The following is a 16,559-nucleotide window of genomic DNA, read 5'->3' as shown; positions in this document are numbered from 1 at the left end:
GAGCGAGACAGACAGACAGCGCGCTCCCCCTTACTCCTTAGTGGCTTGTGGCCGTTTGAGACTAAAGTAAGACCTAGAGGGGGTGAGGTCGGCGCTCGATACGTAGTACTAATTGTTTATTCTACCTATACCCTGTAGTGTGGATGTGGAGTAGTGTACATATTATCTGTTGTTTATTCTATGGTAGAGTTGAAGCTATTATCGTAGTCCTGCAGCAGGAAATGCGCGAGCCGCTCGCCGAGCGCGATGCTGGCGGCAGCCGTGTTCCCGTGCGGCACGACGGGCAGCGCCGACAGGTCGGCCACGTGCAGCGCGCTCACCCCACGGACACCCAGCCGCTCGTCCAGGACGCCGGCCCCGGCGCTGCCCAGCTTGGCCGTGCCCGCCGCGTGGTACACCGAGAACGTCAGGTGGCGCACGTAGCAGCGCCAGTAACCCTCGCGGTCCGCCGCGAACGCCGGGCAGCCCGGCAGGGACAACCGCACGATGGCGGCGTCGCGCGCGCGGTACGGCGCCGTCTCCACCACGTCCTCGAGGATCTTGATCGCGCGCATCATCTCGTCCACGTCGCGCTCGTCGTCCAGGTAGTTGGGGTAGATGTCAGGCGCCGCGAGAGGGTCAGCGCTCGCCAAGCGCACCCAGCCGCGCGACTGTGGCGCCAGCACCACCGGTGATACCACAATCAGAGCGCTCTTCGTGTTTTCTTCGGCCAGCTGCGCGAGGATGGCGTCGTTGAGCATCGTCGTTTGCTTCATGATGAGCGGCGCGACGTCGATGACCCCGCGATCGATAAACGCGTTGATCACCTGTAGCGTCGGCAACTCGCACTCGGGCCCGAGGTGACGCAGCTGCCGCGTGTCGTTGTCGTAGCAGAGCGTGTTCGCGAACGCGGTAATGTCGGTGAGCCCGATGGAGGCGAGCGGGCCCTTGCGCGTCGCGCCGTACATGAGCACGTCCGCGGCGAGGGAGACAGCGGCGCCGACGGTCTCGAACGCGCAGCGGTCCACGCGGATGAACACAAGCGGCAACACGTGGTCGCTCATGTTCTCGCCGACGGGCAAGTCGGCGCGTACCGGGATGCCGAGCGAGCGCAAGTGCTCAGCCGGGCCCACGCCGGACAGCTGCAGCAGCTGCGGCGTGCCGATGGCGCCGGCGCTCAGCACGACGCCGCGGCGCGCGCGGACCGTGACGCGGCGCCCGGACGACTCCCGCACGGCGGTGACGCCCCGCGCGACATTGTCGTCGTCGATGAGTACCCCGGTGCAGCGCATGCCGGTAGCGAGCCTCAGCGTGCGGCGCACGGTGGGCCGCGTCAGGTAGCCACGCGCCGTACTCTCGCGCGTGCCTTTGGACGACGTGTACGTGATCACGCGCGACACTCCGATCTGAGATTTCGCGTTCACGTCATCGTTATATGGGAACCCGAGAGACTCGAAGCCATTGACGATTCTGTTGTGCCATTCGTTTTTAGGGTTCGTGCAGAAGCCAATATCCATAGTCCCGGTGGTGTTGTGGTATGGGACAGAGGATCTTGGGAGTTTGTTGAGGTCGCGAAGGCCCTCGTAGCGAAGGAAGAACGGTTCGAATTCCTCCCAGGTCCAGCCAGGTAAGCCGAGGTCGTAGTCAGCGCGGTTGCCACGTACGTACATCATGTAGTTGGTGGAGGTGGAGCCGCCGAGCAGCTTTCCGCGACTGAAGCGGCACTGCTCGCCCTCGGAGCCGAGGCAGGACTTGTTGTTAGGCCGCGTGCGGTACTGCCAGTCCACCGGTGACCCGAGCAGCACCATCGCTCCCCCTGGCACCTGCGAGAGGCCATTCGTCAGAAACACTTCTCTAACATACGATCAAGAAACATAACATCAGTAGTGTACTACTGACCCGTGAGAGCAGCGGCGGCACCCCGCCTGCCTCCAGCAGCAGCACACTCGCCCCCGCCTCCACCAGCCGCGCTGCCACTGCACATCCTGCAGCGCCCGCGCCCACAACCACATAGTCAAACTCTTCATCGTCTGGAAACAAAGATTCAAAAACAACTGTTACCTTCATCTAGTTTATTCGCCACAGACTCAACCCTTCTTCTTTTTTTGAAAATATTGCAAAAAGTACTACGTTTGTACTGTCATACAAATTTTAATATGCGAGTGGAGAAAGTATACTTGATACTTATTTGATGAGAGAAGCGGCGCCGCGCCGCCGTTGACACGGTGCAACTCATCTAATGTTCGTTTACAGTATTGCACAGCAGAGTTTGACTCACCTTCCAGGTTGTACTGCAGCGGCAGGTCGAGCGTGTCGGACACGACGCGCGCCAGCTGGTCGAGCGCGTCCCCCACCAGCGGCAGCAGGTCCGCCCGCACCGGCGCCTGCGCACACACCAGCACCAGCCATAGCGCCTTACTGTACCAGGACAACCACACAAGTACTTACAAAATATTATTTGTCAATAAATGGCGTATATTTAAAAGTGTCTCCATATAACGGCAGAGCAAATATATTTTAAAGATGAAGCGACATGATACTATTTTGTCGAACGCAGATCCTTATTTGTTACCAATACTTGAAGAAAACATACGATGAATTCTCTTTTACATAAAATTATTTACATACTAACTTATAGGTAGGCAGCTTGTCCTCTCGATCGCATCATCTTAATCTAAATATATTTTATGTATCGTTTTCTATTTTTCTAGTCAAAAAACGATTTCTACAAACAAAACTATCGTAGCCAAGACACGCTTGAAAATGAATACGAGCTCACCAAATGAAATAATTCAAACATAGCAAAACTTACACGTCTCTAGCTCACAAAAGTGCGGCTCAAATAAAACAGTGTTTAAAACTGAAATTAGCCTCGCGCCGAATTATATTTAAACGCCCTTTGAGATAAAGAACCTCGCGGGGTCGCCGGGCGCGGGTGGGCGCATGTGGGCGCAGTATCTTGTGAAGGCCGCCGTCCGTCGGAAAGTTTTTGCAACCCTTTGCGAATAAGTTTGATTAACAGACACCATTAAATTACTTAGTCGCATTTAAAGCTATTTAATTATAGAGCGCTCTCTCTTATACAATTGGAAGATGCTTTGTTGGCGAATAATTTTCCTACTTGATAAATGTTACATTTTTTAATCAATGTCCAATGAAAAAAATACTGGGATGAGGAAGAGACAGTAGTGAGGTGATCATGATACTACTTTACACTGTACACTGTGGTTACAGTGAACTAGTTCACTAGTAGTAGTAATCAGACCCGAAATAATTTTATATATTCATTTATAAAAACATAAAATATAATTTCTTCTTATAACTTAAGATAATAATACATTGTAGCCTAAGGTTCGACTTGGCTAGTTTTTATATACGAATGTTCGATGGCTAGTAAGAACCGACAAGTTCGTGACGGTTTAAACTTGCGAAGGAATTCATTCTTCGAAACCTCATTTGTTAAACGAACATACACAGATACAATACAATTTTACACTTTATCTAAATAATACATAGATACTTACACACATATAAAATCTGTGATAATAACTAAATCTGGTCAAAATGTTTGTAATTTAGATAAAAAAAAAGCATTTATTTCAGGCGACGCCCATAAAAAAGTTACACACAGACAACATAATTACATTACACACGGACAAAAAATAAACACACCAATTAAGAAAAACAAACAACTAAAACAATTAAAAGAATTAAAAGGCCACGTGGATCGCATTCCAGTGCCTCCAAAAAGGGCAATCTAGCTTATCTGATAATGCCTTCAGAATGCCGTTCGGGCTACATCTCACTCTGCACATCAGGGAAGCGATTCGTTTGCGAATGATGGCGTGAAAGCCGTCAACACGCGCCGCCGCAAACATCCCTGACGCGCTACAGTACCTAGGAAGACCCACGAGAATCCTGAAAGCATTATTATACTGGATGCTGGAAGATAAAGTGAAGTGTAACATTGTATGTAATAAATAATAGAGACCTAGATCAAATAAATAATTATGTACAGTATTGTTATGAGAAGTTAAAATGTATAGACTATTCTAGTCAATGTGTGGGTTGTGATGATAATGTAAAAAAGGGTTGATGGGGTTGGTAATTCATCTAACAACCCACACGATAAAAGAAGATAATGTTATGTTAATGTGTTATTGTGTAATGTTGTGTTAGTTTCACGGCGCATTGGCGCTTCTGCACTGTAAAGTCGCGAAATGTAAATATATAAATAAATCTCTAAATGTGTATAAATATACGAGAAGATAGCCATAAGAGAAAAATCAATGCTATGTATGACCAAGCAGTTGATGTTCTGCAGAGTGCTGCTATCAAATGTTGTACTTCTCAGGCCGAAAAAAAGATAGTGATCGCCAAGTCTCTGGGTGGAACTTACACGTAAGGGAAAGTCATCAAACGTCGCAAATGCACTTTAATTGATGGACGGAATATGGCGGGCCTAATTCAGGTTAATCTATTATAAAATGTTTACTACTTAACTTTTTAAAATTGAAATAGTGCCAGAGAAATGAAGAAAACATAAAAATTAATATCTTAGCTATAAGCAGCTCTGATAATAATTTTGGAAAATTTTGAAAGACTACGAAATCGTTTAGTTATTTTGAAGCTATGGCATTAAGTGTCAACGAAGTTCATAATCCTAAATGTACAGCAGACATGTTCGCGCAGCACTTAGTCGAACCTAGGACCGTGGAAAGTGCGCCCGCGCTGCCGCCGCCCGCATGCCTGATCGGCTATTCTGTGCTCTTGATGTGGCGCGAGTGGTTCAAACCATGACGCGTGAAAAATCACGCGGGGCATGACCGTTCGCGCGTGGAGCATATTCTCTACGCTAGCGATGATATCTATAGGGTGTTATTATTTTTTCTGACTGCTTAAGATATTATTTCTATGCCTAGTGCTATGATGAAAACGATAGTCGTTCCAATCGTTAAAAATAAAACCATGACTTGTCGAACCACGCCAACTACAGACCTGTCTCTTTAGGCACGATAGTTGGTAAGATATTTGAAAGACTTCTGCAACCCGTGCTGACGAATAACATCCAAATTAACGACGTTCAGTTTGGTTTTCATGCTGGGCTCTTAACGGATTGCGCGATATTGAGCCTGAAATATACTATCAACTGTTATGTTAAGGGATACATCAGTATATGCATGTTTTCTAGAATTAAGTCGGGCGTTCGATTTTGTTAACTATGACGTGTTTTGGGGTAAACTCATTAAGTAAGACACTCCTATTGAGATCGTCAATCTGTTGAGATTTTGGTACGAAAAAAAAATAACTGAGTGATGGGGCGACGCTATATTTCGTGTGTATAGACTAGAGTGTGCTTACGCCAAGGGGGTTGGCGTCTCCGGATCTTTTTAATTTGTATGTCTACGACCTTATCGAGGAGCTGAAGCTCTGGTATTGGATGCCATATTGGGAACCTGTGCGTTAATAATCTGAGCTATCCTGATGATAATAATAAATGGTGCTTCTCAGTCCCTTGTTAAGTGGATTGAGAAATCTCCTAGCTATCTGAGAAAGGTAATCAAAACTGCACGGTCTTTTGTACATTATTATTATTATTATTATATGTCTTTTTCATATCTCGGGCCTATGGAGGCCCGGACTTTTGGAAGGCGTGCGTGGGGCCGAAGCCAACACGTAGAGGCCCCTTAAGACAGTTTAATCTAAATGTGGTGTGACACCAACCGGCGATTATCCCTGTATGCACTATGGGAGTGCACCCAAAGACAATCCCCGGTTCGTGTAGGACTATTGCAGATTATGGGAGCAAAGGGAACTGGGCTATTGGGTTGGGGGTTAGTGGACCGGAATACTGGAGCTATGGGGGACTATGGCGCCTGCTCGACCAATGTTGGTAAACATGGATAAATGAGCGATGACTCGCCACTCACTGGATGGGCCACCTATCTAGCCGACGCGACTATACGGCAAGGCAGCAACATGGTTGTGAGCAGCTCGGGGTGTCGAGAGGTGTACACCGCTTTCTGCGAGGCGGTTTACCCGCCTCACCAACTCGCGACTTATGCATCTTTCACTTCCACCCTGCGAGCGTATAGCTCTAACGCCCTACTCTGGCCGGCCAATGAAGGCAAGTCAGAGGTGAGAGTCCTGCGGCCCCCGCTGGGGTCCACTCCGGCCGGCCAGTGAAGGCAAGCCGGAGACGGAGGGCCTGACCGACTCTCGGGGGATCTCAGCTCCGTTGTGTCGTCACTCACCAACAGCTCGCCACAAGCTGGCCTGCGGAGACTGACTGCACTGTTGAATTCACCAGGTTCGCTGATGAATTCACCAGGGGGCGATGGGGTCGTCACATCCCGACGCCTTATTATTATTATTATTATTATTTGTATATCATTTCCATACCTTGGGCCTATGGAGTCCCGGACTTTAGGAAGGCGTGCGTGGGGCCGAAGCCAACACGTAGAGGCCCCTTAAGACAGTTTAATCTAAATGTGGTGTGACACCAACCGGCGATTATCCCTGGATACACTATGGGAGTGCACCCAAAGACAATCCCCGGTTCGTGTAGGACTATTGCAGATTATGGGAACAAAGGGAACTGGGCTATTGGGCTGGAGGTTAGTGGACCGGGATACTGGAGCTATGGGGGACTATGGCGCCTGCTCGACCAATGTTGGTAATTATTATTATGCATACATACATACATACATACATACATAGCGGTCAAACACATAACCCTCCTTTTTGCTTCGGCGATGTCGGGTAAATAGGATATTTGAATGGGGTCAAAGATAAATTATAAAATGTTAATCTAGAAATAGAAGCCAGTCTAGGATGATCAAAAACCGATCTCATTTTACTTTTCGATTTATTTTCGAATTTTATGTATGGATTAAGTTACAATGAGTATGAAGTGTGACCGCTTTTATTGATAACGTCACAGGACAGTAATGACCTCCGTGGTCCAGTGGTTGAGTGTTGGGCTCACGATCCGAAGGTCCTGGTTTCGATTCCCGGTGGGGACATATCACAATAAATACTTTGTGGTTCCTAGTTTGGTTAGGACATTATAGGCTGATCACCCGATTAGACAAAAGTGAAATGATCAGTGTTTCGGAAGGCACGTTAGGCCGTTGGTCCCGGTTACTACTTACTGATGCAAGTAAGTAGTCATTACATGAGCCATGTGAGGGGCCTTTGGCGGCGCAATAGTAACTCTGACACCAGGGTTGGTGAGGTTGGAACTCCACCTCACACACAACCCGCACGATAGAAGAAGGACAGTATTTCCATACAAACTCCAAAGAAAACTTTCGCTTTGATGTTTCGAAAAAAGTACACCAGGCTATATGGGCTAAGTTCACTTTGCCTGCCCGAATGGGGAAATCGAAAAAAAATCTCATTTGAAGCCTATTGTAATCTTAAAGCAATTAAGAAAATATTTATCTGTTACATGGGAACTTAACATAGCTGGCGAGAAGTGGGTGTACAGTCATGAGCAATATAATGTACCCACTTTAGGACTCTGTCGCACTAACATGTTTGACATTTAGTGAGACTTACAGTTCAATTTGTCAAAAAAGTTAATGTGACATGGTACCAAAGTGTATACATATTAATGCTCGTGACCGTACACACTATACACCTCTGCCTGTCCCTTCGGGGGTACAGGCGTCATGCTATATTATATTTTAATTTCCCTAGCCTTTTCTATTTCACTGCGGGGCAAATACAACAAATGAATATCTAGTTATTATTAATAACAAAATTAAAAATTAAAATTGAAGTATTATCGAAACTAAATGAGAATGAGAAATGAGAATCATTTATTCAACGTAATTATCATGGATAAACTTGTTGAAGGTCAATGTAACATTTTTAAATATACGTCATTTCGCAATTGTTATGGCTGAGGAGAAGAAATGACAAGAAACTGCAACAGCAACACATCTTTTAAAAACCAATGAGGATATACATTACAAGTTATTTAATAACTAGAGGAATACATGCAATATCAGATATTTTTATAATTTAGGTAGTCATTAATCTTATAATAAGCTTTTTTACATAAAGTAGCTTCACATGAGCTGAGCTGGTATTTTATTGTAAAAACGTATACATATTCTTTCTGTGAGATAGTTCAGGCTAGATAAGTTGAGATGAGATAATTATTTTGGTCGAAGGTTCAGGTTAAGTAGAGTCATAGAGCCTATCTTCCGAATAAGGTCAGTCCTATGCTGAAGTAGTGAAGCGGGCGTTTAATATTTTGATATAATTTTGTTATAAAGACTAGACTCGTTGTCTTACCTCAGGGTCCACATGTTCTGCGCACCACAGTAGTCGTGTGTATGAGGGTGGATGTAGCGAGTGTCGTGGGCGGCGCGCGCCGCCGGTAATGGTCGTCGGCGCCGTCGCCGGTGGTTTTGTTCGCGCAGACGCACCGCACGCGAAAACGTCCTCGCTGCTAATCTCCTTGTCCATACCTGATTAGTATACTGTTATAACTCTCATAAACCGTCCATAAAAGGCCGATGGGGCTTGTAGACGATGTTACAACCGTTGCTCCTGCGGGTGACCTAAGTGTATTACCAGATCGCGAGGTCCGGTCACAGGTCCGGACTACGATGTAAAGAAGGCTATGAACATCGCAAACGAACCCAGAGGAAGAAGTTTCTTTTTTGACGTGGCTTGTTATAGCTTTGCTAGAAATGGCATTAACTACTTGGCCGGCCAAATGGAGAGCGCTGAGGGCTCCTGAAGAGAAAGGCCTCTAGCGACGTGGTGGACCAATGTTGAAAAAGTTGTTAGTGCACACGTGACTATAGAGACAACCTAGGATAGAACAACCTGGTGCTGACGTGGGAGGAAGTCCGACCCCGGGTGAACTGGGAAAAGGGGCAGGATGAAGAAGAGGAGGAAGGGTAGCTAAAGGTACTTACCTATCGACGTGTGGAGGCCTGTGTCCATCCGCGCGGACTCGTGCGTACCCTACTAACAAATACTTACTCATTAAGGTAGCTACTATTTATAGATTAATTATATTAATAAATGACTTTTTTTCACCATCTGCTGAGACTCGCCACCTGCGGATACTGTCCATAAGGTCAGGACATTGCAGGTTTTAAATCGGCTGATTATCCCAGATATAAGATGACTTCATTCTTCGGAAGGCACGTTAGGGCTGCTTACTGTATGTAGTGAGTACGTAATCGTTATATGAGCCATGTCAGGTAACTATGGCGGCTCAATAGTAAACCTGACACTAGTCGATCAACGACCACACAAACCCACACAATAGAAGCACCACCTACTTGCTGTGTTCTTCTACCATTTAAACATTGACCTCACAAATGCTGTGCTTTCAAACCCATACATGTGGGGTATGTATGGATAGGTCTTCAAAAAATATATGTTATTGAGGTTTCTAATATATTTTTTTTCTAAATGGAATAGTTTGCGTGTAACTTTTAAAATAAGAGAATTGTAAAACTATAAAAAATATATAATATACATTACCATACAAACTTCCATTAAAATTGGATTGAAAGAAATTTATTAAGTAGTTTTATTTAATACGTCATACATCGTAAACCGCAATTTGCTTTACATTCAATCATAGATTTAAATCTATGTCTACAGGGTGCAAAAAAATGAGCGATAATACTGAAGGTCGTGGTTCTAGACTTGAACTAGACAACTTTTTCCAAGGAACATGGGTCGAATTATTTGAAAAAAATGTTGGTCTTACTAAATGCGCGATCAGCTGATACGGTTTGTATGGGGAGATGATTTTTTTTATTTTGCTCTACGGAACCCTTCATGGGCGAGTCCGACTAGCACTTGGCCGCTTTTTTTCTCTGTAGAATCCAGTTAGTAACGTACATAGGACCGTACATATAAAAACTCACGCCCGTAATCCCTTACGGGGTGGGCAGAGCCACAGGCAGCAAGTGATCATTAAACTCCCCACGACTTAACCTTGACTGACTTGTATCATGTATAACGTGATAGATAATGCATGAAAAGGTATAAAAAAATAAAAATTGTTTATTTCCAGATAATTACAAATCCATAGATTTCCATAAATCCATAGACTTAAGTAGCAGTTTTAGAGCTAGTTTTGAAAGTGACATCTCGTCATCGAACCAGCAAGCATGTGACCAAGGCACCTTGCGACTAGCAAGGTTAGGCTCCAGGCGCTAAGCTAGCCTTTCGAGCCTAGCTTAGCGACGGAACGTGTCCCGCCCGCCCAACATTACCTCTAAACCGTCGTAAAGCTAATAATGCTGTCACGCGCTGCCGGGACGTGGCGGGCGCCGGCACTTCGACCCTCTTGACGTGAAAGGCTTTCATGAGATGCGATACTGCTTTGTAACGACTTTCTAAGGAAAAGCTTTCATTGTCCTCTGGCTCTCCCTCGGCCGGACAACAATGGGTAAGACGTTCCAGCGTCGACACGGCGGTCACTCACAACCCTCCCTCCTCAATACTCCTCACAGACAGGTATGTTATCTTTTTCAGGAATAAATAAGCAAGCAGCCCGCTCGGGTCCGGGTTGCGGCCTGAATAATGATTCCCGGCCGTTTCCTCCACTCATTACCGACCCGTTTTGAGAAACGATCCACTTACAAATAATAGGTAGATAGGCAGACCATTACTTTCAAGAATAATTTCTCCAGTTTCCGATGTATAACAATCGGCTACATTTGAGAACCTCCCTACCCACTACCCACACTCTGTAATCAACCGACAGGAACGCTGTACAAATATTCTTGTTCTGATTAATCGCAAAGTGGGGCTTTGGGAGCTGAAGGGAAACAATTCGGTCCTCGATTAACATCGTACTTTATCTGTCGTTGCTGCTATTCCCTGAGGCGCGCGAGAGGGTTGAGGTCGAGGTTTCACACAAAAAAAGTTAATTTGTCCTCGACACGACACACCGTTTGTCCTATATTGAACATTTACGACGGCGATTTATCACCCCCGAAAGTGTGGCGAGCCGGTAACTGCGACGGCGGCCGCGACCCCTAGCCGCGCATCCATCATGTTGTGAATGCGGCGACGTAACGAAGATACTCGTCACTGTCAATACACCTGCCCCCGCGCACTCACAGTGGCTACAACCCTCCCTCTGCTAATTTCAAAATGTTTCGTATTATATTACGCTAGAAACAATTATTATTCTCCATAAAACAGCATCGTTCGTACCTTTTGCGGCTTGGCAGACACAACATTATTATGATTTGATTCTGAGAAGAGATTAATATTATAACAAAAGCAGTTTTCATTACTTAGTCAAAGTTGAATATTCTTGTAGCTGGGAGCGGTGTGTACCTGCGGCCCAGCCGGGGGGGTCGGGGGAAGGGCGAGTGGCAGGACGAGACGGTTTAATCAAATTGAAGACGAGTCTATTTTCCTCGCGCTGGATTATTCCACAGTGATGGGATCTTTTGCAAATATAATATTGAATTACACCAAATTGCGATTCAATTCCCGCCAGCTAATGGCATTCTTTCGGTGGAAAACAGTCAGTAGATAAATTAAGGGGGATTCCTCTTGAAAAGTAAATAAAAGCTATTTAGCTGCTGTGACGGCCTCCGTAGTTCAATGGTTGAGCGTTAGGCTCACGAACCGGAGGTCCCGAGTTCGAATCTCGGTGGGGACATATCACAAAAATCACCCTGTAATCCCTAGTTTGGCTAGGACATTACAGGCTGATCACCTGATTGTCCGAAAGTAAGACGATCCGTGCTTCGGAAGGCACGTTAAGCCGTTGGTCCCGGTTACTATGTACTAATGTTAGTACGTAGTCGTTACATGAGTCATGTCAGGGCCTTTGGCGGCTCAATAGTAATCCTGACACCAAGGTTGATGAGGTTGGTAATCCACCTCACAACCCACATGATAGAAGAAGCTGCTGCGACGGTTTGGTTTAACCTTAGAGATTCGCTGCTTTTAGCACAATGTACACAGAGACTCACGGAGATCTAGTATTAACTACCCGCGGATAAAACATGGCCGCACAAAAATCGAAATTGCTCGACGCGGCAGCGAAAATTATAATAATACATATGTATGACGAGTAGGTACGTATAAATTTGGACGGATTTGATTGAGTCTTTAGGCAGTTGTGTATGAATATTATAGCTAAGTTAGCAAATTTATCGACGTGTTTTTGTAAGACGTGCTAGCATTTCTGTATTCCAAGTCCAAACTCAAACATAACAAGATTGTATGTTATGTTTATCTCATGTTACCTATGTTTATTGATATTCCCAGAACCGCTACTGTGTGATTATTATTTATTGTTTTTTATATAAATATACATATTTATAGATTTTCTATTATTTTTTTGTGTCTTAAATGTACTCCAAGGTACTTATCATTTTCGTTTTTAAAATTGTAAATGGTTCTGTTTTTGTAATGAAGTGTGTTGTGGTGTTGTTTATGTTCTGTGGCTCTTGAGTTGCTTATTATTAGGTATTTTATGAGTACTATTTATATAAGTAGGTATGTATATGTATAGGTTAGGTATACAGGGTGGCCCAGAAGTTCAGGTTCAAAATGAAAAATTAGAAAGAGGGGCTCATTAGCTACCAGAAACACCCCCATGTATGTTCAGCAATTATTTACGGTTTAGGAGATATGACCCATTTTGTACCTTTTTCTAGATTTTCTACCTTACTTCAGAAATAATCATTTTGTCGCTATCCCTTTCTTAATAATTATTTTATTTTACTTCACAACTATGCCTAAGTCTGTGTACCGCTCAATCAAAGATAAATCAAAGTGAAATCAAAGATAAAAAAAAAGTTATCGGAAGTCAAAGTGAGAATTCGACCAAAATTGTTACAGTTGTTAAAACTTCGCCGAAGAATAATAAACACATGAGATTGTCATTGACACTGAAAGTATTTCTAAAAACTGCTCCATTTAATAGGCTTTTAGAAACATTAATAAAAAGTACCCTTAATACGGGCAAAAAACTAAGTAATTAGCCCTCAAAGATTGCAAGACAGACATATTTGAAGGAAAATTTGACATTCTCATACAATGTAGCTGCTTCTTTCTAACGTTGTTAAAGGTGCTAAAAGACAGATTTTATTTTAGTATCCAATAGTATGAATCACCAACAGTGTTTGGGGATAACTTTTTCCTTGAAATCTATGTACCTTCATTAAAATACGAATACCAAAAGTGACTGCAAGTTTTGTCTTCGGATTGTTGCTATGTCTACCCTGTTAGCGATTATAAGCGTGATTTTTATTTACTTTTAATTGAAAATGTGTCTTTGAGCACCTTTAACAACGTTAGAAAGTAGCAGCTACATTGTATGAGAATGTCAAATTTTCCTTCAAATCTGTCTGTCTTGCAATCTTTGAGGGCTAATTACTTAGTTTTTTGCCCGTATTAAGGGTACTTTTTATTAATGTTTCTAAAAGCCTATTAAATGGAGCAGTTTTTAGAAATACTTTCAGTGTCCATGACAATCTCATGTGTTTATTATTCTTCGGCGAAGTTTTAACAACTGTAACAATTTTGGTCGAATTCTCACTTTGACTTCCGATAACTTTTTTTTTATCTTTGATTTCACTTTGATTTATCTTTGATTGAGCGGTACACAGACTTAGGCATAGTTGTGAAGTAAAATAAAATAATTATTAAGAAAGGGATAGCGACAAAATGATTATTTCTGAAGTAAGGTAGAAAATCTAGAAAAAGGTACAAAATGGGTCATATCTCCTAAACCGTAAATAATTGCTGAACATACATGGGGGTGTTTCTGGTAGCTAATGAGCCCCTCTATCTAATTTTTCATTTTGAACCTGATCTTCTGGGCCACCCTGTATATTTATTTGCATGTATTTATTGGTAAGTTGTACATATAGTTTGTACCCGCAATCTTTCAATTTCAAGTTTTACATTTTGCCTCACCTTGTGGTTGTCTGGAAGAAATCACTTTAATTGATAAGGCCGCCATTTGCCATGTACCTAGTTAAGAGTTTTTTTGTAATTATTTCTTTTTATTTTGGTGCAATAAAGTATATTTGTATTTGTCTGCAGCGAGCTTTTGTGACCACAGCGAGTTGTATAACGTGGTTGAACCGCGAGGGAGCAGTCGCGAACATTCGTAAAGTGCTGACAACTGGAGAGAGAGCCTCCGACAACCACAGATCACTAAACGGGGTTCACAACCGACAAACTAGATCTGTACATCGGCAGCACGATACAACTTCTCAAGGCCCTAAACATGGTTAGCGAAACTTCGCAGCTTCCGACGAAACAACGAACGTACTTTTAAAACGAGTTTACTTAATATAAAATGCTCCAAGTGTCTGCGCTGCACGAGCGCTGAAGATAATCTTCTTTTCTTTTTGTTGCCAACGTCTTTAAATCTAATTGATTTTCCACGGTGGATAGAAAAGTAACAACGAAAGGTAAGATGATTCCGTGCTTTGGAGGGCACGTTAAGCCGTTGGTTCTTGCTATTAGCCTTATCAACCCGCAATGAAGCAGCATGGTGGAGTATGCTCCATGCCGCCTACGGTTGATTGAGGGGAGAAGGAGTGAAACGTATATATGCTGTTTATGTTTTGTGGAATCCACGGGCCAAAAAACTTAAGCCGTTGGTCCCGGTTACTACATACTGATGTAAGTATGTTGTCGTTACATGAGTCATGTCAGGGCCTTTGGCGGCTCAATAGTAACCCTGACACCAAGGTTGATGAGGTTGGAAATCCACCTCACAACCCACACCATAGAAGAACCCCTTCTTCGGGCCAAAAAATAATGATTTTGGAATTTGTTTTCCAATCATGTTTGGATCTTATACGATTATAACGTGCTTAGCGGTGAAGGAAAACATCATGCGGAACCCCGCATTCCCGAGAAATGAGTTTCGGAGGTGGTATGTGACCCAACTTGTATTGGTCTGGTTTTCCTTTCGCGGGTTGGCAGGTCATACAGGCAGTCCCATCCATCAAAACCTGACCTATCAAACCTTCAGGTTAGGTAAGCGACTTCGTTAAAAACGGAACAACGCTAGGGAGATAGATGAGAGATAGTAAGTAATTATTAGATTTTTTTGCAGGTGATCAAAGGGCACTAAACAGTCGTCTATAATCACCCGGGTGATATCACCCGAGCGCTCAAAGTGGAATACACCAAAGCTAATACTGTAGGCAATATGTAGCAGGAAACTAAACTAGAAATTTAACGCTCGAATTAAGAAGAACATGAGCGATTCTACTCCGAATATTGTTAAATCCCACTGGATAAAAGGACTATAAGTACAACTAAATCCGTGTAGCTCATATATTCATTAACATTTCAAGGGTAAACTTCGCTCTAATTACTCAAAAGGTTAAGCCACCCAAATAAGTGCCGACTTAGGTAGGCCTAATTATATGACGACTATTTTGGGAGTGCAAAGGCCATTGAAATGCTGACTAGTATCGTCCGAACGTGTCGGTCAGTTAACATTACAAGTTAGTTTTTTAACCTCGCAGATGTCCAAAAGCAATAGTTAAACAATCTTCTCTTCTTATCGTGTGGGTTGTGAGGTGGAATACCAGCCTCATCAACCCTGGTGTCAGGGTTACTATTGAACCGCCAAAGACGCCTGACATGGCTCATGTAACGACTACTTACTTACATCAGTAAGTAGTAACCGGGACCAACGGCATAACGTGCCTTCCGAAGCACGGATCATCTTACTTTCGTACAATCAGGTGATCAGCCTGTAATGTCCTAAACAAACTAGGGATCACAAAGTGATTTTTGTGATATGTCCCCACCGGGATTCGAACCCGGGGCCTCCGGATCGTGAGTCCAACGCTCAACCACTGGAACACAGAGGCCGTTAAACAATGAGATTCAACCCATCAACTGTTATACAAAACCATGAATCCTACGCGAATAAATGATTTGATTTGATTTTTTGATTTTATAAGTTTATTGGGCCTCATAGTCATGGAAATATATTAGGTAAGTAGGTACTTACATTATATAAACGGCACTGGCATCCTCTCAATCAACCGAAAGGGGTATGGAGCATACTCCACCACGCTGCTCCACTACGGGTTGGTGAAGGTGTTGACTAATAGCTTAGTGGTGAGAGCGTGAAGCTCACGATCTGGAGGTCCGGGTTCGATACCCGATGGGGACATTGTCGAAAACACTTTGAGAGACTGTTCTTTGTTTGGTAAAGACTTTGTAGGCTTGAATCACCTGATTGTCTGCAAAAATAAGATAGATACTTGGTAAAAAAGTAAATAATTAACAATGAGGATGTACTTAGTTCGAATTTTCAATACCTACCTATAAAAATGTTAGATTAGCTGTAATTTTTATCCTTTAGGTCGGTAGGTACAATATAAAGCAGTATGTATCACCTCAGGAGAAAGTACGATTTCCAAATAATCATATCTTATAGATCTACTCTGCTTTCTACTTAAATATACGGTAAAGTACCTACCATTTTTTCTGTCTACTAATTATAAAATATGGACAACCAGACGCTCCATTTATAAATAAATAAAATATATATATACTTATATTATATTTGCCCCAAAATCCTA

At 43.6% G+C, this 16,559-nt stretch overlaps 1 protein-coding gene across 1 annotated transcript in view; it reads right to left on the bottom strand.

The window, feature by feature from the left end:
- The window catches only part of LOC126372037 (glucose dehydrogenase [FAD, quinone]-like), a 28,132-nt gene extending 19,772 nt beyond the window's left edge, over positions 1-8,360 (bottom strand). Inside the window, exon 1 of the mRNA XM_050017539.1 lies at positions 8,287-8,360. Coding sequence (XP_049873496.1) covers positions 8,287-8,300 — 14 coding nt within the window. The 5' untranslated portion in view covers positions 8,301-8,360. The remainder of the gene's footprint in view (positions 1-8,286) is intronic.
- Positions 8,361-16,559: the final 8,199 nt, after the last annotated feature.

Source organism: Pectinophora gossypiella, chromosome 13 (genome assembly GCF_024362695.1).
Source record: "Pectinophora gossypiella chromosome 13, ilPecGoss1.1, whole genome shotgun sequence".
NCBI lineage: Eukaryota > Metazoa > Arthropoda > Insecta > Lepidoptera > Gelechiidae > Pectinophora > Pectinophora gossypiella.
The sequence above is the reverse complement of the archived record's forward strand: the minus strand, read 5'-3'. Positions and strand labels throughout refer to the sequence as shown.